Raw genomic sequence first — 22,843 nt, 5'->3', positions numbered from 1 at the left:
TGACACAGCCTGGGAGTGCTGGGACAGAAACCACAGCCCCAGGGCTTGGAAAGGTTTTTTAAAGTACAGTTGGGGTTATAAATTGCCAGATTTAAAGGATTTTCAGAGAGCTGGGACCTTGGAGAGGGATCCCTACCTAAGGAGTCCCTAAGGAGTCTAATGGAAATAAGGAATTAAGGAGCTCTAAAACCAAACAAAAGTGTTCAGGCTGGAAGGGACCAGAAAAAAAAACCCCTAAATAAAATTTCCTCTTTCAGATCAATCAGCTTAGGAAGGGAGGGCAGGGGAGGGAGAAATGTTTATTTAAGGACAAAACTGTTGTCTGAATTTTTCATTACATTAAATAAAAAGTAATATAATGTATGGATGAAAACCTTTTTGTCGAGGTGTGTTCTGTAGACACACAGATGTGTGCACCGCACAAAATTTCAAGGAAGAAAAGTAAAGTCTGTTTTGCAAGGTAAAAAAAAAATTAATAACGTTGGAAGTCGTGTTTTTAAGTTTTAGCAAAGGGTGAGACTGGAAGTAGTGGAAAAAAACTTTAATTTTTTTCTGTGGGCTCAGGACCCAGCTGGACCAGAATCATGGAATGGTTTGGGTTGAAAAACACCTTAAAGAGCATCTCATCACACCCCTGCCATGGGCAGGGACACCTTCCACCAGCCCAGGGTGCTCCAAGCCCCGTCCAGCCTGGCCTTGGACATTTCCAGGGATGGGGCAGCCACAGCTTCTCTGGGCAACCTGGGCCTGGGCCTCCCCACCCTCATGGCCAAGAATTCCTTCCCAATATCCCATCTATCCCTGCCCTCTGGCACTGGGAAGCCATTCCCCCTGTCCTGTCCCTCCATCCCTTGTCCCAAGTCCCTCTCCAGCTCTCCTGGAGCCCCTTTAGGCCCTGGAAGGGGCTCTCAGCTCTCCCTGGAGCCTTCTCTCCTCCATGTGAGCACCCTCAGCTCTCCCGGTCTCTCTCCATGGCAAAGGGGCTCCTTTGGATGGATCCCTTGGATCATCTCCATGTTCCCCCCGGCAGAGCCCCCCAGCGGGGTCGGTCGCGGTACCTCGCACAGTTCTGTCCCTCGCGGCCGCCGTAGGGCTCCCCCGCCCCTCCCGCCCGCCCTGCCCCTCACATGACAGCGGGCGGTGTGCTGCCGCGATGCACTCTGGGAGTTGTAGTCCGAGGCGCGGGGAGCGCAGCGGGCGCGGCCATTGGTGGGACTCCGTTTCCCAGAGCGCCCCGCGGCGGCCCCGGGGGGAGCGGGAGCGGGCGATCGGTGAGGTGGGACCGGGGGCGCCGGGCCGGGGAGCGGGGGCTGAGGGGGAGCCGGGGGTCGTGGAGGGGGAGCTGGGGAGGGGGGGTCAGCAGGTGGCCTCGGAGGAGGGATGGCGGGGGTCGGAGGAGAGAGCCGAGGGTCGTGAGGAGGGAGCCGAGGGTTGGGGCGGGGGCAGAGCTGGAGAGGTCAGGGGGGAGCTGAGGGTCGGGGGCGGCCCGGGGAGGGCGAGCCGGGGGTCATGGAGGAGGATTTGGGGGTCGGGAGTGGGAGCGGGTATGGGAGGAGGGATGGGGGGTCGGAGGTGGCGCGGCGGGGGTCGTTGGGGCGAGCCTGGCGTTGGGGAGGTGGAGCTGCGAGTCGTGGAGGAGGAGTTGGGGGGTCGAAGGGGGCCGGGGGAGGGAGGGGGAGCCTGGGGGTCGGGGGGTGCCGGGGAAGGGGGATCTGAGGGTCAGGGGGGCAGCTTGAAGGGTCGGGGCGGAGGGAGCTGGGCGGGTCTGGGGGGAGCTGAGGGTCGAGGGTGGCCGGGGGAAGGAGAGCGGGAGCTGGGGGTCGTGGAGGAGGAGTTGGGGCTCGGGAGAGGGAGCTGGGGGTCTGAGGAGGGGGAGCAGGTGGGCTCGGAGGAGTTGTGGGAGGAGCTGGGGGCCGGGGAGGGGGCGCGGGGGGTCCCGGGGGTATAACGGGGCCGGGAGGTGGGTGACAGTGCCTCGGGCCGGGGGTGTCACGGGGGCAGCCCCGGGGGCAGCAGCGGTGGGGGCGGCAGGGGAGGGGGTATCGGGGGGGCTGAGCTCGGGGAGGTATCGGGGACAGGTCTGGGGGGACGGACGGGGCGTGTGTCGGGAGGAATCGGGGCCAGCCCGGGATCGGGGGCGGCCCCGGTGGGAGCCGCTATCGGGGGCAGCGGGAGGGGTGGGGACAGGAGGCGGAGGGTGGAGAGGGGTCCTGTGCCCTGCAGGGTGAGACCCCCACCCCCAGGGGCTGCGAGCTGGGGCATGGGGAATGTGCCTCCCACGGCTCCCTCCTGCCTTAGCCCCGGGAGCAGCCACCGGGACACGTCTGGAGGGCTCGGGGGGACACGGGAGGGTCAGGGGACAGGGTGACACAGTCCAGCTGCTGCGGGGGAGGGTCGTGGTTCTCCAGGGGCTGTCAGGGTGAAGCTCCCTGATGTGTGTGGTTTGGGTACTGGCTCCTTCGAGTGCTGCCCTGGATAGAGGCAGCACAGGCATGTCGTGATTTTACTTCCCCCTCTCTGCTCTCAGGGTTTTGTGAGCTCAAGGAACTCTCGTGTGGAACCTGTGACGAGGAGAGCAGTGAGTTAGAAATTAGGCAATTAATGGATGGATTAATTTAGCTTTTCTGTGTTATTCTAGGCTAATTAGTGTTGTTGCTGCTGTCTGTGTGAGGCCAGTCTGAGAGGGTGACAGGGAGTGGAACAGGCCTGTGCCCTGAGCACAGATACTTCAGTGTTTCTGTGGTTTTTGTCTTCCCCTTGAGCCTTCTGAGGTTCTGCCCCTGAGCAGCTGAGCTTCACTCCTGGACGTGTTCATACCAAAATTAACATTTGTCTGCTCTGGGTTTTGAATACCCAAATTAAGGCTCCTGCCCCACGTGCTGAGGCAGCAGGTACAGCTGTGTAAACAGGCTGGGGGGCACCTGAGGGGAATTGCTTCCAATCCTGCTGTCTCCCCAACTCCAGGGGTGGGGGAGAGGGGCAGCAGGACCCCCTGTACAGCCAGGAGTCCCCGGAGGCTCCCAGGACTCGGAGCTGACGTGGGAGTGGGATAACCCTGTAACTTCATTGTCCCCTGTGCCCTTTCTCGGGGCAGTGCTACCATAAACAGTTTCCCTGTTCTCCCTGGCCGTGCTGGGTGGCTTCTGGAGTTACTTTTTGGGCTGGCTGTGTCACTGCAGGGACTGTGTCCCACCCTGGCAGGGAGAGGAAGCACCACCAACTACAAACTGTGTCAGCTCTGCAGAGTCCGGGATGGTAAAGCTGAGCCAGCGTTTTGGAGTGGCCTCTGCTGCCTCTGGGAAGTTCCTGATTAAAATTGGGTGTCTGAGTGAGACTCAAACCCAGCCTTTTGCCTTAAGGCCAGTGCAGAGACACCACTTTCCCTTTAAATTCAACTGGAGAGACCACGAGCACTGAGTGCCACATCCAGCCATTCCTTGGACACTTCCAGGGATGGGGACTCCACCACCTCCCTGGGCAGCCCCTTCCAATGCCTGACCACCCTTTCCATGGAGAAATTCCTCCTGGCATCCAACCTGAACCTCCCCTCTTGCAGCTTGACAAGCTTCCTCTTGTCCCACCACTGGTTGTCTGGGAGAAGAGTCATCAAATCAAAATGAGAATACAAAAGCAGTACAGAAAATACCCTAAAGCAATGCCTCAGAAGCTGTGGGATTTTGCTGGATGGAAAGCTTGGGATGTGGGTCTAAGTTTGGCACCTGCAGGGATTGAGGGGGTCCGGTGTCCTGTGAATCTGGTCTTGGGGACATGCCCCAAGTCACCAGGTGGGTTTATGGCAAAGCAGGAATGAGATCAGCTCTCCCACCTCCCTGTGAGAGCTTTTCTTTTGGCTTGGCTTCCTTTATTTCTCCTGCCACCTTTCCATGGTTTTGGAGAAAAAAAGCAGTGAGAGATAACAAGAACTTTTAAAACTTATTTGTTGTGGGAAAAATACAGGAGGGGCCTAAGGAGCTGCACACACAGTAGCAGGACTGCAAGGGATACTGAGTCAGTTTGCTGATGATACTAAATTGGGAGGAGCTGTTCAGTGCATTTAAGGCAGAGAGACCCTGACAAGTGTGACGGCTGGGCAGTCCCCAGCCCTGGGGTGTTTAACGAGGGCAGGTCCTGGATCCCTGTCCCTGGATGCAGTTGGATCTGAGTCAGCAGAGTGTCCTGGCAGCCCAAAGGGCCACCCTGTCCTGGGGGGCATCAGGCCCAGCATCGCTGGCCGGGCCAGGGAGGGGATTGTCCAACCCTGCTCTGACCTGGGGCGGCCTCACCTCGAGTCCTGGGGGCTGTTTGGGGGCCACAGTGTCAGAGGGATCTGAAGCTGTGGGAGAGTGTCCAAAGGAGGGACACAGAGCTGGGGAAGGGTCTGGAGGGGAAGGTTCTGAGGAGCAGCTGAGGGCACTGGGCTGGTTCAGCTGGAGCAGAGGAGACTGAGGGGAGACTCCTCGGGGGCTGCAGCTCCTGCCGAGGGCAGGCGGAGGGGCAGGGACTGAGCTCTGCTCTGGGACCAGGGACAGGACCCAGGGAAGGGCTGGAGCTGTGCCAGGGGGTTGGGATGGATCTCAGGGAAAGGTTCTTCCCCCACAGGGTGCTGGGGCACTGCCCAGGCTCCCCAGGGCAGTGGGCACGGCCCCAAGGCTGCCAGAGCTCCAGGAGCGTTTGGACAACGCTCTGAGGGACAGGGTGGGATTGTTGGGGTGTCTGGGCAGGGCCAGGGGTTGGAATTGATGATCCATGTGGGTCCCTTCCAGCTCAGGATATTCTGGGATTCTATGATAGTCAAAATTTTCCCTAATCTGAGGTGGTGAAACATTTCACAAAGGAGTCACAGTCAAAGGACTCGCCTTGTTCTCTGCCTGGACAAACAGCCCTGCTTGCGTTCGTGTCTTGAGTTAGGAGGGAAATGGTGTCCCTTGAACTGACACTGGGCATTTTGTCTGTGAGATCCTGGTGAAGAAAAGCTCCAACTGTCTCCAGTGGACTCCTGAGTCATGTGCATTGGACTGTAAACTTTGGAGTTATTCATTGGCCACGGATGAACACACTGGAAAAAGGAAGTTCACTTCACACCGTGGTTTCCTTGGGGGCTGTGGGATTTTCCTCCCTCCACAAGCAGTGGGTTATAGAAGAAAACATCTCTGCAGCGGATTGCAGGGTGTTGGATTTTGTCTATTCCCAATTAAACTGAAAATGTTCTGGTGAATAGAGAGCTGATTTATATATTGAGAGAGACTATTTCAAGGGTGTGTAGTGACAGGACAAGGGGGAGTGGCTTCAAACTGAGAGTAGGTTTGGATTAGGTATTGGGAAGAAATTCTTCCCTGTGAGGGTGGGGGAGCCCTGGCACAGGAGAAGCTGTGGCTGCCCCTGGATCCCTGGAAGTGTCCAAGGCCAGGTTGGACAGGGCTTGGAGCAACCCGGGCTAGTGGGAGGTGTCCCTGCCCAGGGCAGGGGGTGGGACTGGATGGGCTTGAAGGTCCCTTCCATCCTAAACCATTCCATGATTTTAAGTGTTATCTTGCCCAAGTCCACATGTGGTTGGATAATACCTGTTTCTGTACCTGCTTTTGCTGTAATCTAGTCCCTTATCCTGGGATCTTGCAGCTGGAGCTTGGCTTGAGGATGTTTTGGCTGCACAGTGAGACTTTCCCTCTGAAGGAGTTTTAGCCACTGACCATCCAGGCTGAGCCCTGTCATCACCTATTAGACACAAAACGTTTCCCTGGCTGTGCAGCTGAGGCCTGTTTTCCCCAGGCCCTGGAGCTAAGGGTTTGCAGGAATCCTGCCCAAATTGAGTGGTGAGCTGGGAAATAGCAACTCCTGTGCAGGTGTATCCCCGAGCTCTGAACAGAAACACCAGTGGGGTGGATCCTGGAGTTCAGGTTCGTTCCCACAGAAGGTTTGGGCTCATCCATGGGGGAAGCTCCCGTTTCCTTTTGCTGGGAGCTGGGATGGAGTCCCAGTGCAGCTGAACTAGTGGAAGGTGAACACATCTCAGGAACTGATTATCCAGTGTCAGACTTGGTTGTATGTGCTTGTCCTTGCGGAAGGAAATATCCTCAATGCTGTTTTGTGGGTCCAAACCATGTCTGTCTGTAGGGAAATTAGTTGTCCCTGGAACTTCTGTGCCATTACCCGTGGAAGCAAAGGTGGCTGAAGAGGGGAATATCCAGAAGTTTCTGTCATAGCTTCTGTAAGTGATAGTCCCAGAATATCCTGAGTTGGAAGGGACCCACAGGGATCATGGAATCCAACTCCTGGCCCTGCACAGGACACCCCAGTTTCATGTTCTTTGTCTTCAAAGCACCAAAGGCTGAGGCTTGTTAGGAGAGGAGCAGGGGGATGAGCACAGCTGGGTGAAATGAGAGGGGAGTGCACCAGAAGGTGCTTTCTCTGGGGTTTTTATCTATTTATTTGAGCTAAAGCCACTCACCACAGTCTCCTTGAGACAGAAGGGCACAGGAGAACCACTGCTGGCCCATGGGGGCACTGCCAACCCAGGAATGTGTCCCTCACTGTCCTCCTGATCCCTTTTCCAGTGGGCAGACTGATGCCTCCCACCTCTCTGTAGGACACTGGCACTGAAGTGTAGGGGCTAAATAATCCTCTTCTGAAGAAGGACCTTGCTTGTTGGCTCATTTTTTTGGTGAAAGATCCCTTTCTCTTCGTGTGCCACCATAACTGGTGTCATTTGTTTTTCCCCCAAAATTTACAGATCTCAGCCTGCACAAGGGTGGGGTGAAGATTTAATTGTGTTCTTAACTGTCTTCACATTTTGTCTTCTGGTCAAAAAATTTAAAAATGCAAAGCAAAAGGGTCCCACTTCTAAACCATGAGTTCCGAGACGCTGTCAGACCCCGGGTGCTGTGGGACAGCCCGGAGGCTTTGGCTGGGACAGGGATCCCTGAGCTGTCCTATCCACACCTGGGGCTTTCTATGGGCTGGTCCAGGAAAATAACATGTTCTCTGTGTAGGTATAGTTAAGCTTGTACATAACTGCATCTCTGCACACAAGAACAATCTGCCCGTGCAGGTCCTGGTTCTTCTCCGAGGGCTGGGCTGGAGGAGCTCAGTTTGAAAGAAAAGTAAATGCAACCTCAACAAAACAATGGTGCCATTGTCAACTCTGCAGCCTCCAGACCTTCCCAGGGCACACAGGAGGACAGCAGGGAGGTGCAGCAAAGGGAAAGGAGCTGCTGGAAATCCCGAGGGATTTGGATCCGGCGCGGCCGTTCCGGCCCCGGAGCTGCAGCTGCTGTCGGTGCTGGCTGTGCTTTTAGGGGCAGTTTTTAGAGTGCCTTCATTGCTGGTGCTCCTGTCAGACCCCACAGCGCTGGTTTGGGGGGTTGGTTTGTTCTGAGCTCCCATTCTGGAGTTGGCAGGTGGGGACACAACGTGTTTCATCCTTAAGGAAGAAGGGGTGGAACGAGAGCTCAGCACAGACCTCTCTGTGCCTTTCATCCTGTGGGATCAGCTCTGCCAAAATCAGCAACACAGCTGGTGCTGGGTAAACTGGTGCTGGTGCTTCCCAGGGTTTGCCTCTGCCAGACTTACAGTGGAGGTAACAGGAAGAATGAACCTGTGTTTTAGGAAGGGTTGTGCAGAATGATTAAAACACTGAGGGCTGTTGGGTTTGGTGCCAGATGAATATTGGTTTTGTTTTGCCCAGCTAACAGGGATTATCTGTTTGTTCCAGGAGTTGGGAAGGAGCACGGAGAGCCAGGAGCCAACACATCATCTCAACACCTAAATGAAGCTTTAAGTCTGGTGAGCTCACCAATGTCTCTTCCGTGTTGGAGCTCTGCTGGGTCCCACCCTGCCCTGTGTGGAAGGTGCAGATGTTCTGGCAGGGGCTCCCTGAGCATCCTCAGCCTCTGCCAGGGGCTGCCAAGAGCACATTTGTTGGCTGCTGGATAAGACAAACCTTGCAAGGGGCTGCCAGAGGGGCTGCCAGAGCTTTCTGTGAGCAAGGAGAAATCAGGATCCCTTCTCTGATGTTCCAAACTTCCTGCTTTGGGGGATTGGAGATGAGTGGTTTGTGGTGGGAGCCATGGGCTCTCTGTCACACACTGTGCTGGAAATCCTCCCAGTTCCAGCAGGTTCTCTGGGTGCTGGCTGCTGCCACGTGCTGACCTGGTTTTTCTCTCTCCAACAGATCTGTTGCTCTTTCTGAAACCTCCCCAGGGAACACTCCCAACAGAAATGGCAGGTAAGAGCACCTCCAGTGTGGCAAAGGAGGGAGGGTGGTTTCCAAAAGCATTGTCCATTGTGCTGTGGGGGCTGTGACACGTGACCTGTGTCCCTTCCTGAGATCTTGGTGCTCCCTAAAGCTCTTCAGCTGCTTCTCTTGCCTGGGGCAGGTTCACTTTCCTGCTGTGTCCTCTGGGAATCTGTCACCCGAGGTCACTGCTCGAGTGCTAAAGGCTCAGGTGAGACTTGCTTGAAAAGTTTCAGGAGGATGGAATTTATTCACCCAAAAATCCCTGGGAATAATCCCTTCCTTGCAGAGGCTTTGCACAGCACTCCCAGCTGTGCTATTGGTGTTGGTCCATCTGAATTTTACTTGTAGTGAAACCAGCAACAAAATTGCAGCTTTTTTAAGGTAGGAGGAAGTGTGGAACTCTCCTGCAGCTGCTGCTCCTTGGGGCTGCAGTTTGGTTTCTGAGAGCACAGGGTGTGTCTGCTGATGCAGGGTGTTGATCCCTCCCTTGATGGGAGAGCTGCAGCACTCCAAGCTCTGCAGTCAGACATGAAAGGGGATGTTTTAATTCCATTTCATTTGTCTGATCTCAGAAGTAACCCAGAGCAGTTGGAAACCACAGTTGGTCTCTGGGTGGGAGGAGGTGGGCAGCAGCTGGGCAGGAGCCGAGAGGAGGTGGAATCCCCATCTCTGTGTACCTAGCAAACAATTTGGGGCATTTTATGAGCTTCAGAAATGACAAACTGCAGTGGCTGGTTGGTTTTGGCCCCACCATCTGCATTAGAAACTGGCAGCAGCTCTGCTGCCCACGACAGAAAATGGGAGGGAGCAGAGCCACAGGAACAATCTGCAGCTTCAGCTGTTGAAGAGGGACAGAACAAAAGTTTCCTCATCCCTCAAAAAAACCCCCAAAGATTATTAGAGAACCCTGTGTCTGATTAATCTCACTGACTTCCCTAGAGACCTGCCTGCTCAGCTTTAGGAGCTGTGCCCCCTCCTTTCCCTTGGTCCAGCCTTGGGAAGTCCCTTTCCAGGCTGCAGGGACACACTGTGCAGGAGAAACCCTGTTAGGTGTTAACAGCAAACAAAAAATCAGTGCCAAGGAGTCCAAATTCCTGTGGACTTGGACAGCATCTGGTGGGGTTTGTTCATCCCTGTGCTGGGGGCAGCAGCAGGGGTTAACCAGTAACTCCAGCCAGCTTAGGGGGCACCTGAATCAACCTCAAATGGGTTTGGGGGAGGAGGGGCAGAGGAATTAATGTTTGTTTTCATGAGGAAAAGTCAAACTGGGCTGGTGACTGCAGCTGTTATTCCACAGTTGCTTCTGATGTGCCCCCAGTGGGAGTTCTCCTCACCAGATTTTCTGTGTGAAAATATGCATGAGGGGAAGGCTCTTCCTTCCTAAAGCCTGGCTTAAGCTTTAGGCTCTTCCCTGCCGACCTTCAAACGGAGCTCAGGAGCTGCTCCTGCAGATTGTCTTCTCCCGTGGAGATAATGGGAAGAGAAGGAACTCTTGTGCTGACAGTTCTTGTTCAGACATTTCCTCTCATCTCCTGTGCCATTTGGAGGTTTTCCCGGGACATTCCTCATCTCTTCCTCTGGTTGTTTTTAATTCTGTTTACTGGGGCTGAAGGAGACGAGAGACAATTAGTCACAATGCCCTGGAAGCAAACTTTAATCAGCTCTGCAAGGCAAGAGCAAACATTCCCAAACATGCAGGAACATCCAGGCACACACAGACAAATCTGGGAGCTGACAGCAGCTTCAGTGCAGAGGATTGGGGCATTTAATTACTTGATTTTAAAACATAATTTCTTCCCAAGGTAGGGTTTTCTTCACCACAGTGCCTTTGGCAGCACTTGCTGATTTATTGTCTCTGAATGCAAAGCTTTTTTTTTGCTTTTTTTTTTTTAATTTGCTTTTTTTTTTTCCTCCTGGGATTTACCCTTGCAGGAAAAAAATTGAACATACCCTTTTTTTATTGAAAATCACAAGTCTTTGAAAAAAAAAACAAACATCCCTGACACAGAATCATGGAATCCCAGAACAGTTTGGGCTGGAAGGGACCTTAAAACTCATTCCATTTTTTCTGAGGAACCTCATCCTGGCAAGTTTTTTGTCTTGCAGCACCTTTTGTGTAAAGGCATTAAATCCATGTGATGCTTATTAGGTTGTTCCTATTCCCCTCTCTCAACCTTGCATGTCCCAAAATAAATGTCCTCTGTGTTCTGTGTTGCAGAAAAGGTGAACAACTTCCCCCCACTCCCCAAGTTCATCCCCCTGAAACCCTGTTTCTACCAGAATTTCGCCGATGAAATTCCCATCGACCACCAGTTCCTGGTGAAGAGGATCTACCACGTCTGGATCTGTAAGTTCAGCGAGAAACCTGTGCTGGGGAAAGGTGTATGTGGGATAAAACCCCCAGAGATCCCAGTGGCTGATGTGCTTTGAGGTTTTGACTGTAATTAGTTGCTGAGGAGCAAGGATTCCTCTTGGAATACTGTAATATAACTTGAATTCTGTGATATAACTTCATGCTTAAACTTTGAGCTGCTGTGCCTTGAATCTTTGAAGAGTCTTGAAAGAGAGTATCAGTGCTAGAAGAGCCTGTTAGGAAATTTGAAGAGGGAACAGGCAGAATATGTTTGATGTCTTTATTAATGTCAAGTGATCATGGAATCATGGAATGGTTTGGGTTGGAAGGGACCTTAGAGCTCATCCCATCCCACCCCCTGCCATGGGCAGGGACACCTTCCACCAGCCCAGGTTGCTCCTTTGATCCAGCCTGGCCTTGGACACTCCCAGGGATGGGGCAGCCACAGCTGCTCTGGGCAACCTGTGCCAGGACCTCCCCACCCTCACAGCCAACAATTCCTTCCCAATATCCCATCTATCCCTGCCCTCTGGCAGTGGGAAGCCATTCCCCTTGTCCTGTCCCCCCAGGCCCTTGTCCAAAATCCCTCTCCAGCCTTTTTTAACTGTCCAAATTATCCACCCAGTTCCCCTAAAGTGAGACAAATGGGAGAATTTTAGGCAAGAAAATCAACGTGGCCCCTTTGCTGCTCCCTGGCTCCCAAACTCACTCTGGGAAGGCTCAGGCTTCCCCTTGTGCCATCCACAGATCTCCCTTCCCAATGGATGCAGTGTCCTCTAGCCACGTGCTGGCTCTGCCTCAGCTCCCCACAGCCCCCCAGGGCATTCCCCATCCTGCTGGAGCAGGGAGCTGATCCTCTCTCCATCCCAGCTGATATTCCATGGGAACAGAGCTCCTGGCTCTGGGCTCCTGTTCTCTGCCTCAGCCATTCAAAAAAACTGGGAATAAAAATTGACCATTCTTCTCCAAGGAATGGAATCGGTGTGGCAGGCCTAGGGAACCACAGGGAATGCTTTGGGAGATAAAAAAACCCCCTCTTTGCTTTGCTTATCTTTTTCCCCCCAAATGCTTGTTCATCCTCTTTTCCCCCTCCTCGCCCAAGGAAAGCTCGTTCTCTGCCAGCCCTGCACTCGGTGGCGTGGCTTTTATTCCAGATGCATGGGATGTGTGTAGGAGAGGGATTTGTGTGCATAAATAATGGCATAATCCGTGGCTCCATTGTTCTTTGGTTATGTGGAGCTGCTGCAATGAGCTCTGTAATTCTCTCGCCTGAAGAAGCTGCTTGTCCCTCCAGACTCACTGGGCCGATGCTGCGGCTCCAAAGCCTCTTTTGTCCTCCCCTGCCCCCGAACAAAGAGTCCCTCAGTGGAGTTAATGGCAGGCTGGAAGGGTGCCAGGGATTTGGGCACGGCCAGGAGATCTCCATCTGCACCAGGAGTTTCACATTTCCATCTGCAGTGTCGGGGTCTCCCCCATTTGTGTATTTTTGGCAGGGGCTGGAGGGAGGGACACGCACAGGGAAGGTGGTAAACGAGAAAAAAAGGCCAGTTTTATAAAGCAGCAGCACAAAAGTCGTTACTGGGAGGGTGAGGGCTCGTTATTTTAATTGGATGTGAGCGTTTGGTTGAGGTGGAGGGGTTTGGGGAAGCCTGGACCAGAGCTCCCACTGCTGGAGAACAAACTCCCACCTGAGGCACTGGGAGAGCATTAAAACTTTACTGAAGTAAACTAAAAGTTCCTTAAAACTTTATAGGTGCTCTTGGCTTGGTGGTGTTGGTTTGTTTGTTTGTTTTTTAATTATGTAACTTTTGGAGAATAAATTACTTCTGAAAATAAGAATTAGAAGTGCAGCTAATTGCTGTATAAATGAAATTCCATAGAATCCCAAATTGGTTTGGGTTGGGAGGGACCTTTAAGCTCATCCAGTTCCACCCCCTGCCCTGGGCAGGGACACCTTCCACTAGACCAGGTTGCTCCAAGTCCCATCCAGCCTGGCCTTGGAGACTTCCAGGGATGGGAAGTTAAACCTGTATTTAAGCCTGTTAGTTTAAATACCTAAAATTAATTAATTTAAATAAATAATGTTCTTTCTTCCCCCCAGTATTAAACCACATCCAAACCAGGGTGTATAAAGCCTTGTTGGCCACTCAGAGGAATTTCTCTTTGCAGTAAGCAATGTTTAATTTTAACTCTCAGGCCCTGTGTGAGGCAGAAGCAGCAGCTGAGTTCAGGTGCTTTCCTTTCCACACTGCATTCTCCTCACGGGGCTGTCGGTGTTATTTGATGACCAGAAAACCTTGTAGCTGTTTTAGGACCCCCCAGGCTGTGTGAAGAGGAGGAAAGGGAGGAGCCAGAAGGAGCAGGCCAGTGATGTGCAGATGAGCTGCAGAGCCACAGCGTGTAGTGGGACAAGGAACAGGCAGGACAGGTGAAAAGAAATTCAGGGATTTAATTTTGCCCAGAGAGCTGAGGCCAAGGTCCAAAGTGTCACTGTCAGCTCAGCCCCAGCTGTGCTGGAGGGTCTTTGCTGTTTGGACCCTCCACCTCCTCCTTCCTCTGTGCTCATTTATACAGGATTTTAGGAGTTCCCCCCTGTTTTCCAAAGCAGGAGCTTGTAGTTGGGCTGAGGCTCTCTTGGACACTGGCAGAGCCTGGGGGGCTGCAGGGAGGAAAGCAGGGAGCCCCTGGCATGGGGCTGAGCCCAGCCTGCCAAAGCTGGGGAGGAGCAGCCCCCTTTTCCAGGGATGTGAGCTCCAGGGGAAGGGGGAGCAGCATCACTTCATGCACAGCTACTTAGTGCAGCACTGCTGTGCTCTGGGGGCCTTTGTCAACTGCTCCTTTTTATCCAAGTGACAGGAACAGGGATGTGAAAAGGCCTTTAAGGCACCCCCATGGTCCCATATTCTCAGCCTGATTGGAGTTTGCTTATCCCCTCACTCAAGGCAGCACTTCCAAGGCCTCAGGCTGACTTCCAGGATTCCTCAGAGGCCCAGGGAAGCGGAGGCAGAGCCTGCAAGGCACTGAGCTGGCTCTGAAGCAGCTCCTGAGGCAGCCCCAGCGAGCAGAGTCAGTGTGGGCTCACCCCTCTCCTCTCACAAAGGGGGTTTGCTACAAATGGAAATTGGACCTTGCTCCCAAGTCATGATAATACTGACCTGAGTCTTGTGTTGGTTGCACTGGTTGCTGCTGTCTCTCCATCCTCTGGCAGCTCCCAAAAGAGGTCCCTCGTCCCTGTGCTGCAGGATCCCCCCAGAGCTGGGTGTGCTCCGGGGTCACACGGGAACCTGTGACTCGCTCTGAGCTGCTGCACTGCTGGGCTTGAGCTTCCCACTGCCCCAGGGGCCCTTCCCATTAGAGCACAGGGGGTTTCACAGAGTCCTGGGATACCCTGAGCTGGAAGGGACCCACAGGGATCATCCAGTCCAACTCCTGGCCCTGCACAGACACCCCAACAATCCCACCCTGTCCCTCAGAGCGTTGTCCAAACCCTCCTGGAGCTCTGGCAGCCTTGGGGCCGTGCCCACTGCCCTGGGGAGCCTGGGCAGTGCCCCAGCACCCTGTGGGGGAAGAACCTTTCCCTGAGATCCATCCCAACCCCCCTGGCACAGCTCCAGCCGTTGTTTTTCGTTTCCTTTCTTTGCGAAGTGCTGAAGCCGCCCCACCCCACGCTCTGTCCTCTGCCCTCTCCCCAGTTTACTGCATCACCCTGGCAGTGAACATCGTTGCCTGCCTGGCCTGGTGGATCGGGGGAGGCTACGGGGTCAACTTTGGCCTGGCCATCCTGTGGCTGCTCCTCTTCAGCCCCTGTGGCTACGTCTGCTGGTTCCGACCTGCCTACAAAGCCTTCCGGTGAGTAGGAGCCCTCGAGGGCTTCTCTTCCAGTTCCCTCTGGGAGAGACCTGTGTTGTTGCTGGGAAGTGCTCCTGGAGAGATCTCTGTGTCTGGGATAAAGATTTTTTATTTTTTTTTCTTGTTTACTTTCAAAATGAAGAAGAATGTGGTTACTTTTTGTAGGACTGAGGGTCACCCACCTGGGGCTGGAGGTGAGCAGCCACTCCCATGAGGGTGAAATTCATGTTTTAAATATCTCAAGCTTAGCTGCACCCTCATCTCAGTGCAGCATTAAAATACATACTAATTTGGTAGAGCTTCACTGAGGCTTATTTTGATGGAAGACTATTAACTTATTAGTTTTTGAGAACTCTTGTGGTTTCTTGAGCAGCTCGAGAGCTTGGCTGCTTTGCTTTTTAGATAAAAGCAGTTCCCTGGAGCCAGTCCTTCTGCAACTCCACAAATATTTAAAGCCATCCTACATTTTCACTTTAATTAATAATCATTTGCATTTGCTCACGCTTGCTGTGGACAGGAGGCATCACTCAGACATTAATGTGTAATGCCTGGCAGAGCTGGGAGGGGCCTGAGCAGCTCCCAGCCTGACACAGGGACAGGAGGGACCTGCCTGGGACCACCACCCCCCAGTCAGGGGTTTGCACCCTGAAGGTGAAGCTCTTTCTGGTAGAATGCTCTGGATTTTGATTATTCACCAGGTTCTGTGATGAGCTGGTTTGGGTAACAGCAAAAGCAGCTGATGGAAATGGGAGGTGGCAGGTGGGTCCTGTCTGTTTGGCACATCATAAATTAGTTGTTTAAATGCTCTTCTGGGTTTGTGTGCCAGCAGCACTGGGCAGTGCTTGAATCACCAGTGACTCCATCGTGGAGTACAGGGGAGGATTATTTCTGGTGGAAAAGGAAGTTCTAAATGACCTGAAAACTCCAGGGGAGGATTATTTCTGGTGGAAAAGGAAGTTCTAAATGACCTGAAAACTCCAGCTCTGAGCTTTTGCCCCCTGGGGCTGGGCTTTGTCCCCATCCCGAGCCCAGAAGCCCAAGGGCCTCTGCTCAAAGAGGAATTTCCATTCTGAAGGCTGGGAAAAATTACTCCTCCCCACTGCCCTCCCCTGTGCTCCACGAGGGCTGTTTCTAATTATTCCTTTAATGTTGTTTGTACGTGTTTATGCAGCTGAACGCTGGAAGGTCCCCGAGGTTACTCTGTGCACAGTTAAATAAGGAATCACCCCTGGGACAGAGGGGGGAGCCCAGGGATCATCCACTGGGACATCAGCTGGAAATCACTGCAGTGCTGCTGTGGGATCACAGCCAGTGATTCCAGAGGCCAGGGCAGCCCCACGTGCTCTGGAGGAGGCCACCCTTCAGTGCTGGCATCCTGTCCTGCATGAATCCTGCCCTAAAACCCTCGTCATCCCAGCACATCCCAGACTGAATTAACTGCAGAGCCCTGGCACAGAGCTGGAGCCAATCTGCACCAGAAAGCTGGATGAGGAATCACCTTTTCTCTGTATCCTCACTAATTCCTGCAGATCCTTTCAACTGAAGACTCCTCCAGCCCCTTCAGGTCGGAGTTGCAAGAGTCTTGTTTGGAGGCTCAGCCTCGAACCTGATCCCTGTTAATTGGATTCCAACAGGCACCACTGTGAGCAGGCCCTGTGTAAAGTATTTCTTTCACATGGCTGTGCTCTGAGGTGGTATTTGAAGGGCAGGACTGGGAGGATGGTCAAGGATGACAAAACTCCCACAGCATCTCTGTGGCCACCATTTGGAAGCTGACAGGTGCCTGGACCAGCACAGGTCTGGCTGGAGGCTTTTCCATGTGTCTCAGACCAGCCAGGATCCAGAGCTTTGGGTCCCACTTCCTTGGGTATCAGGGGCTAGAATTATGACACTAACAAACATAAATATAATAAAAATAATTGAAATAATAAGCATTTAAACACTGTCAGGGTTTAAGCAGGAGCTGGCAGCGGCTGGAGCTCCTTTGCACCAGGCTGCCTCATAATCAACTGCTTTGTGTAAATCTGTTGTACAAAATCATTGGCACTTTGAGTTCCTGAGAGGATGGGAACCATTTGTATAATTAAAAATGGTAGTTTGGGGAGTTTTAGATGTGCCTGACGTGACTGGTTTAATGGGATGGAGATGTTCTGTGGCAGAGCCCCCAAGTGCCCCCATGGCAGAGACCTTGAGTGCACCTGCTCAGCCTCTTGCTGGGGTCATTTTCATGCTAATTATTGTACCTGCATAAATTCCAGGACCTCACCTGTACATCCTGAGGATGGGGAGCCTGCAGAGATGGGAACTGTGCCTCTGCTGTCAGGGCACCACCCACCTCCCTCGTGGCTGTTTTCCCTCCTAGTGTGTCCCAGTGCTGGATTATTAACTGTGGGCGTGTGAACATGATGACAGGCAGGCACTGGGACATTCCCAGCTGGAATTCTCATGCTCAGGGATCCCTTTCAGTGTGTGGACAAGCTCTGCCTGCCAGTGGCAGGTCCCCGTGTGCCTCCTTGCCAGTGGTTGAGCTGGTGGGCAGTGTCAGGCTGGGCTGATGTTTGCTCAGAGAACGATTCAAACACTGTAGGAGCCTTGTGTCTCTCCTTGTGTGTCACCACAGTGCAGTTCCTGGGGTAGAGCAATTCAGGAGCTGGGTTATGGGGAGGGAATAGGTGCTGCTGAGTCATGGAGCTGTGTGCTCTCCCTGCCTGGGGCAGAGGAGGAGCCTCCCAAGCACAGGGATCCCTCTGGAGACACCACGTTGGGGGGGCAGACACCAGTGTGAATGAAAACAAGGTGCCAGTGCCTCCCTGACCTCCTGTGTCCCTCTGCAGGTCAGACAGCTCCTTTAACTTCATGGCCTTTTTCTTCATCTTCGGGGCACAGTTCGTCCTGACGGTGCTGCAGGCGATCGGCTTCTCCGGCTGGGGCGCGTGGTGAGTGGGATGCTCTGACTGCAAACAGCCTGGGGCTGTTCCCCCTTCTTTTTTGAGAAGCTGGTGGGAGTCTGTACAGGGTGGAGTGGGAGAAGCTTTCAGTTTTCCCTTGTGCACAGTTATATCAGCCCTCGGGGTGCACAATTCGGGTTTCTTCGCTGTGGTGGCAGAAGTCAAGGCCAGGTTGGACGGGGCTTGGAGCAACCTGGTCTGGTGCCAGGGGTCCCTGCCCGTGGCAGGGCATGGGACTGGATCTTTAAGGTCCCTCCCAACCCAAACCATCCTGGGATTCTGTGATCTTCACCTGTTTGTTCTTTCTGGCACCTTTCCCCAGTGCCCATTTCTTTCACCATTTAACCAGGCTCAGCCTTGCCCTCCGTGTTGGCAGTGCCCGGTGAGCAGGGTGGGATGACTCACTGTTGGCCTGTGGAGAAGTATTGTGAGAGTTCTCCTAAGATAAATGGGAGTGTGTTGGTGTCTGTCCCTGGTTATGTTATAATTGTTTCCCTGAATCCCAGAATTTGCTGAGCTGGAAGGGATCCTCAAGGATCATCAGTCCGACCCTCAGCCCTGCACAGGCCCATCCCCAGGAGTCACACCATGGGCCTGAGAGGATCATCCAAACATTCCTTGAGCTCTGGCAGCCTTGGTGCATTTGTTTGGCATTTTAACTTCCTGCTGAAAGGACAAGTCATGCAAAGGCCCAGCATACCCTGGAACAGTTTGCTGTCATAGCTGTGATGCCCTACCTGGCTATTGCCATCCAAGGAATGGAGGTGGAGTGTAAATCAGAGGACCCTGGTGTTCCCTGATGCCAGTTCTGATCTCTGGGTGCATAACCAAAAGCACCTTGGGAATAGACCTTCTGTCCCCAAGCTCCATGCAGCTGGCTGCCCCTTAAAGCTCTGAGGCTGGATTAGCAAGGGGTGCTGGCCTTGTTAAGAGTTAAGAGCTTGGGGAAATACCTGCCTTTCGTTCTGTCCATTTTCCTCATGGCTCTTTTCATTTTCAAGAGCTTTAAAGCTGCCTTGTAACTTCTGGGCTATGAAGGCCAGAATGGTTTGGGTTGGAAGGGGCCTTAGAGCTCATCTCATCCCACCTCCTGCCACGGGCAGGGACACCTTCCACCTTCCACCATCCCAGGTTGCTCCTTTGATCCAGCCTGGCCTTGCACACTCCCAGGGGTGGGGCAGCCACAGCTCCTCTGGGAAACCTCTGCCAGGGCCTCCCCACCCTTATAAGCGAGCAGACAGTTTCTCTGGTAACAAGGACACTCTAAAAAGGGAGTTGTAATGACACTGCCTCTCTCTGTGTCTCCTGCAGTGGGTGGTTGGCAGCCATCACCTTCTTCAGCACCAGCGTCGCCGCCGCCGTGTTCATGCTGTTCCCTGCCATCATGTTCACCCTGTCGGCCGTGGCCATGCTCATCTGCATCCTAAGGGTGGGTTCTTCCTGGGGGAGGTGTCCCTGCCCACGGCAGGGGGTGGAATGGGATGGGCTTTATGCTCCCTCCCGGCCCAAACCATCCTGGGGTTCTGTGGCTCTTCAGATCTGTCTCTGACTTGGGTTATCTGCCTTTTGTGTCGCGACAGCGTGGAGAGGCAACTCAGCCACCACTGCTTTGAAAGGCTGTTCAGTGCAGTCAGCTGGTGTCTCTTAAAGTTCCCGGGAGTCAAATCCAGACAGCACAAGACAGCTCAGGCTGGGCATTGTCACCGTGTCGTGTGGCAATGTCACTTTACGTCCCTCAGCACAAGCTTCATGTGAAGCAACGTGAAGCTGCGTGAAATGGGGAGGTTTAGATTGGATATTAGGAACACTTTTTTCATGGAAAAGGTTGTAAAGCACTGGCACAGGCTGCCCAGGGCAGTGGTGGGGTCACCATCCCTGGAGGTGTTCAGACAAGGTGTGGACGTGGCCCCTGGGGACATGGTCTGGTGTTGGTGTGGGGTTCATGGTTGGACTTGGTGATCTTAAAGGTCTTTTCCAACCTTAACGATTCCTTAATTTCCCCCTGCAGTGGGGACTGGGTGGCAGGGTGGGAAGTGGTCCTCTGCAGAAAGAAGGATTTGGAGGTAGGACTGGCTGGAGAGCTTTGGCAGATGGAAGAGGAGGGGAGAAGATAGAAGCCCTGTGGAAGCAGCCGTGTCATGTTGGAGAGGTTTCAGCCCTCTGGCTGCCTTGCTGGAGGATCCCTCACCTCAGTCTTGGGCATGTGGCTGAAATGGGTCCAAGTCTGGTGTTAATACTATTTATTTCCACCCCTGTTCACTGTATTACTGCATTTTTAGTGCTTTTGTTCCTCAGAAATCCAGCTGACAGGGAGAGGAACAAATCCTTGACCAGGTGGCTGCAGCTCTGCAGAGCTGAGGGCTCCTGGTGGTGACTCCTCCTGTTCTCCCTTCCCTCCATCAGGTACATAAAATCTACCGAGGGGGTGGTGGAAGCTTCCAGAAGGCTCAGGACGAGTGGAACAGCGGTGCCTGGAGGAACCCCCCCAGCAGGGAGGCCCAGTACAGCAATTTTTCTGGGAACAGCCTGCCAGAGTATCCCACAGTGCCCAACTACCCCCCAGGAAACCAATGGCCTTAAGCAGCAGCAGCTGCAAACTGCCTGGATTCTCTCCTTTTTGGTCTTTTAATTCTTGTTATTGGAAAAGATCATTTGCATTCCCTCCCCCAGGCACCCCAGTCACCTTTTTGGGACCTTTTTGGTTCTCGTCTCCTGGTCCCTGTGGAAGATCCTGTCAGCCCTTCCCACCTCCACTGCACGGCCGTGGCACAAAGCTTTTTGTTTGCCTTGAGCTACCAGTGTTTGCCTCGTTGCAGACTGAGGAACAAACCCTTCAACAACTGCCCTTCCTCGAGGGAATCCTCTCCTGACCATCCCCGAAAAAGGCTCAACTTCCCCCAATGGCAACACTAACCACAGCTGCTCCTGCTCAGCTTCCCTGGAATGCACAGCACCCCGCAGCAATCACAGCTTTAGTAGCAACTGGTGTTTACTCTCCTGGATGAATAATGTGGAATTTTTCACTCTAAGGGAAATGCAAGACTTAAATTATTTGGTACCAGTGACAGGGAAGGGATCTGTGAAACCCCCGCCCTCCCCGCCGGGAACGGGAGCTGTGAAGGCCACGAGAGTCCTCCTTTGCCTGGCTCAGACTGCTGTGATGCTCCAAGTCCTGCCTTCCCTGCTGCCAAAGCTTTTTGCCGGATCTTTGTGCTTCAAAAGGTGCAGATTCATCTCATGAGGTTGGTGGTTGCTCACTGGAATCCGGCACCGAGCCGGCCCTGAGGACGTGCCCCCCGTGCAGGGCTCAGCACGAGAGCTCCCCACCACGGACCTTCCAGCCAGGCCTTGTGCTGCCCTGAGAAATGCCCCCCCAGACACACCTTGGCCTGTTGGGGGTCCCTTTTCCAGGGCTCCCTTTCCCTGGGCTCCAGCCAGAGCCGGGTGGAGGATAACGCTGGGTCTCGGTGCTGGGCCCCCAGTGCGGTTTGGAAGCGGTTCTGTTACAATGAATGGTTTAATTCTGCCTTCTGCTGATGGGCTGGGACTCCAAACGTTACAGTGGGGGCTGGGAGGACCAGGGAGGGCTCTTAGTGTGAGCTGGGCAGTCCTGCTCTGCAGCACTTCCCTTCCAGGAGAGGGAGGTTCCTGCCTTTCTCCAAGGATCAGCTGGAGGGAGGATGAAGCTGTTGAGAGGGATTGTTTTCCCTGGCTCTGCCTCATCATTCATCTCCATTCTGTGCCTGCACATCAGGGCTCCTGGAGCCTGAGCCATCCAATTCCCTGTGTCCTGTCCTGATCCAGGCAGCAAAGGCTGCAGTTTCCTCTTCTCCCTCAAAACCTGCTGTGATGTTTTTTTCAAACTTGTCCAAACTGGGAGGTCAGTCCCCAATATTTTTATAGAGAGTGAGTGTCCCAAGCCTTTGGCTCTCAAATTTTTGGCCAACGATCCAGAGTGCTCCATGTGGGGGATCTGGGAGGGGTTGGAGTTCCCAGAGCCTGCTGCCCTGGCAGGCTGTCAGTGGGGTCACTCCAAAGCCACACTGAGCAGCTGGAGATCAGAACTGGCTCCTGGAAATGGGACAGGGAGGTGGTCCTAGCTAGGTGGAATAGATTTGCAAGTGATCTTTTGAATATTTTCTCTACATGTGCCTTATCTAACAGAATCATAGTTCATGGAGGAGAATCCCCTTCCCCTCATCCCTGCGGAATTCCCCATTAACTCGTCCCGTGTCACTGTAAATAATGAGGGAAGCACAGCCTGGAGTCTGCATGACCCATGTTTCCAGGGCCAAACTGGAGGGCAGAGCCTCCCTGAATTTCAGTTTACAAGCAGCACTGACCCCCCCCTGCAGGACCAGGCTCTGGGACACGGAACGTGCTCCCGACACCGGGGGTCCTTCCTGGCGAGTGTGGGATGTGCTTGGGAGCACGGAGTGCTTGGAGCCTCCTTACCAGAACACATTGTGAAGCTTTTTCGGTGCCTTTGTCTTGTGTCAAGTGTAATTTTAAGTGTTCTTTGTCGCTTGCCATCGGAGTGATAAGAGAACTGCCTGGCATTGACTCCCTGGAAATACGATGGATGCACTATGGGGTGAGGGGGACTGATGGGCTTGAAGGTGGCATTGGCCACCCTTGGGTGCCCCATGTCCTGGCTCTCATGCTCCTGGGTCCTGCCTCTCAGCCTCTTGCCAAAATTCTTCAAACCCCATTGGTTTTCTGCTGGTTTTTAGCGTGTCAGGTCAGAGGTTCCGAGGGAGCCGAGAGGAGAAGCGTTGCTGGGGACTCCACATCCCGCCCCTCGCTGGGGTCCATGGATAATCGGGGGGGGCTGTGTTTAAGCTCCCACCCCCAGCCACACTGACAGTGCTTTGTGCAAGAGGAGGGGGTGCTTGGGAGCCGGAATGGCCGCAGCTGGACACCAAACCCACCCCCCATTAGCTCCGTGAACCCCCGGGCGGGATCTGCCACCTCATCCCCTCCCTCCTCCTCGATGCCACAAACCGTAATTCCAGACAGTCGACCCCCCCACGCTGCCTGAACAACTTATTTTGTGGCTTTTTTTTTGTTTGTTTTGTTGGGTTTTTTTGACTCCTCTGTATGTTTTTAAATGTTTACATTAGACTTCTAGGAGTTCTTAACCCCACCGGGCCGGGCCTGGCTCCTGCCCCGGCGGGCGTCACGTGGCCGTGGCCGTGTGCGATGTCTCGTGTCACCCGTGGAGCTCTGGTTTCTGTTTGTGTTTTTCTCCTGATCACAAGACAATAAATGCTCATCCTGTGCTTGATGAGGAGAACTGGCCGCATCGGGGAAGTGTCTGTTCCTAGGTAACCAGAGTTATCTGGCACAGGGAAATGGTGAAATCTCTCCTTTTCCTCCCAAAGTCTCCCACTGCGTGTTGTTTTTCGGGGAGAGAGCACGTTGATGGATGAGGCTCATCCTCTGTGCTGGGCACTGCTG

At 53.6% G+C, this 22,843-nt stretch overlaps 2 protein-coding genes across 8 annotated transcripts in view; both read left to right on the top strand.

The window, feature by feature from the left end:
- The window catches only part of LOC135403322 (nuclear receptor ROR-beta-like), a 121,938-nt gene that overhangs the window by 18,447 nt on the left and 80,648 nt on the right, over positions 1–22,843 (top strand). The window lies entirely within an intron of this gene.
- On the top strand, positions 1,211–22,684 carry SCAMP4 (secretory carrier membrane protein 4). Of its 5 annotated transcripts, none has more exons than XM_064637013.1 (8): positions 1,211–1,276; positions 7,709–7,779; positions 8,168–8,221; positions 10,452–10,580; positions 14,279–14,435; positions 17,270–17,371; positions 18,695–18,812; positions 19,787–22,684. In XM_064637013.1, the coding sequence occupies exons 3-8, from the start codon at positions 8,215–8,217 to the stop codon at positions 19,961–19,963; spliced, it is 690 nt and encodes a 229-aa protein (XP_064493083.1). In that variant the 5' UTR covers positions 1,211–1,276; positions 7,709–7,779; positions 8,168–8,214; the 3' UTR covers positions 19,964–22,684. The 5 variants fall into 5 exon arrangements, with proteins under 5 accessions (XP_064493083.1, XP_064493085.1, XP_064493081.1 ...); XM_064637015.1 differs by having other exon boundaries at positions 1,253–1,271; XM_064637011.1 differs by lacking the exon at positions 1,211–1,276 and adding an exon at positions 5,453–6,205.

The sequence above is a fragment of the Pseudopipra pipra genome, chromosome 27, assembly GCF_036250125.1.
Source record: "Pseudopipra pipra isolate bDixPip1 chromosome 27, bDixPip1.hap1, whole genome shotgun sequence".
In the NCBI taxonomy this organism is placed as follows: Eukaryota; Metazoa; Chordata; class Aves; order Passeriformes; family Pipridae; genus Pseudopipra; species Pseudopipra pipra.
Note: the sequence above shows the minus strand (reverse complement) of the source record. Positions and strands in the feature narration are given on the sequence as shown.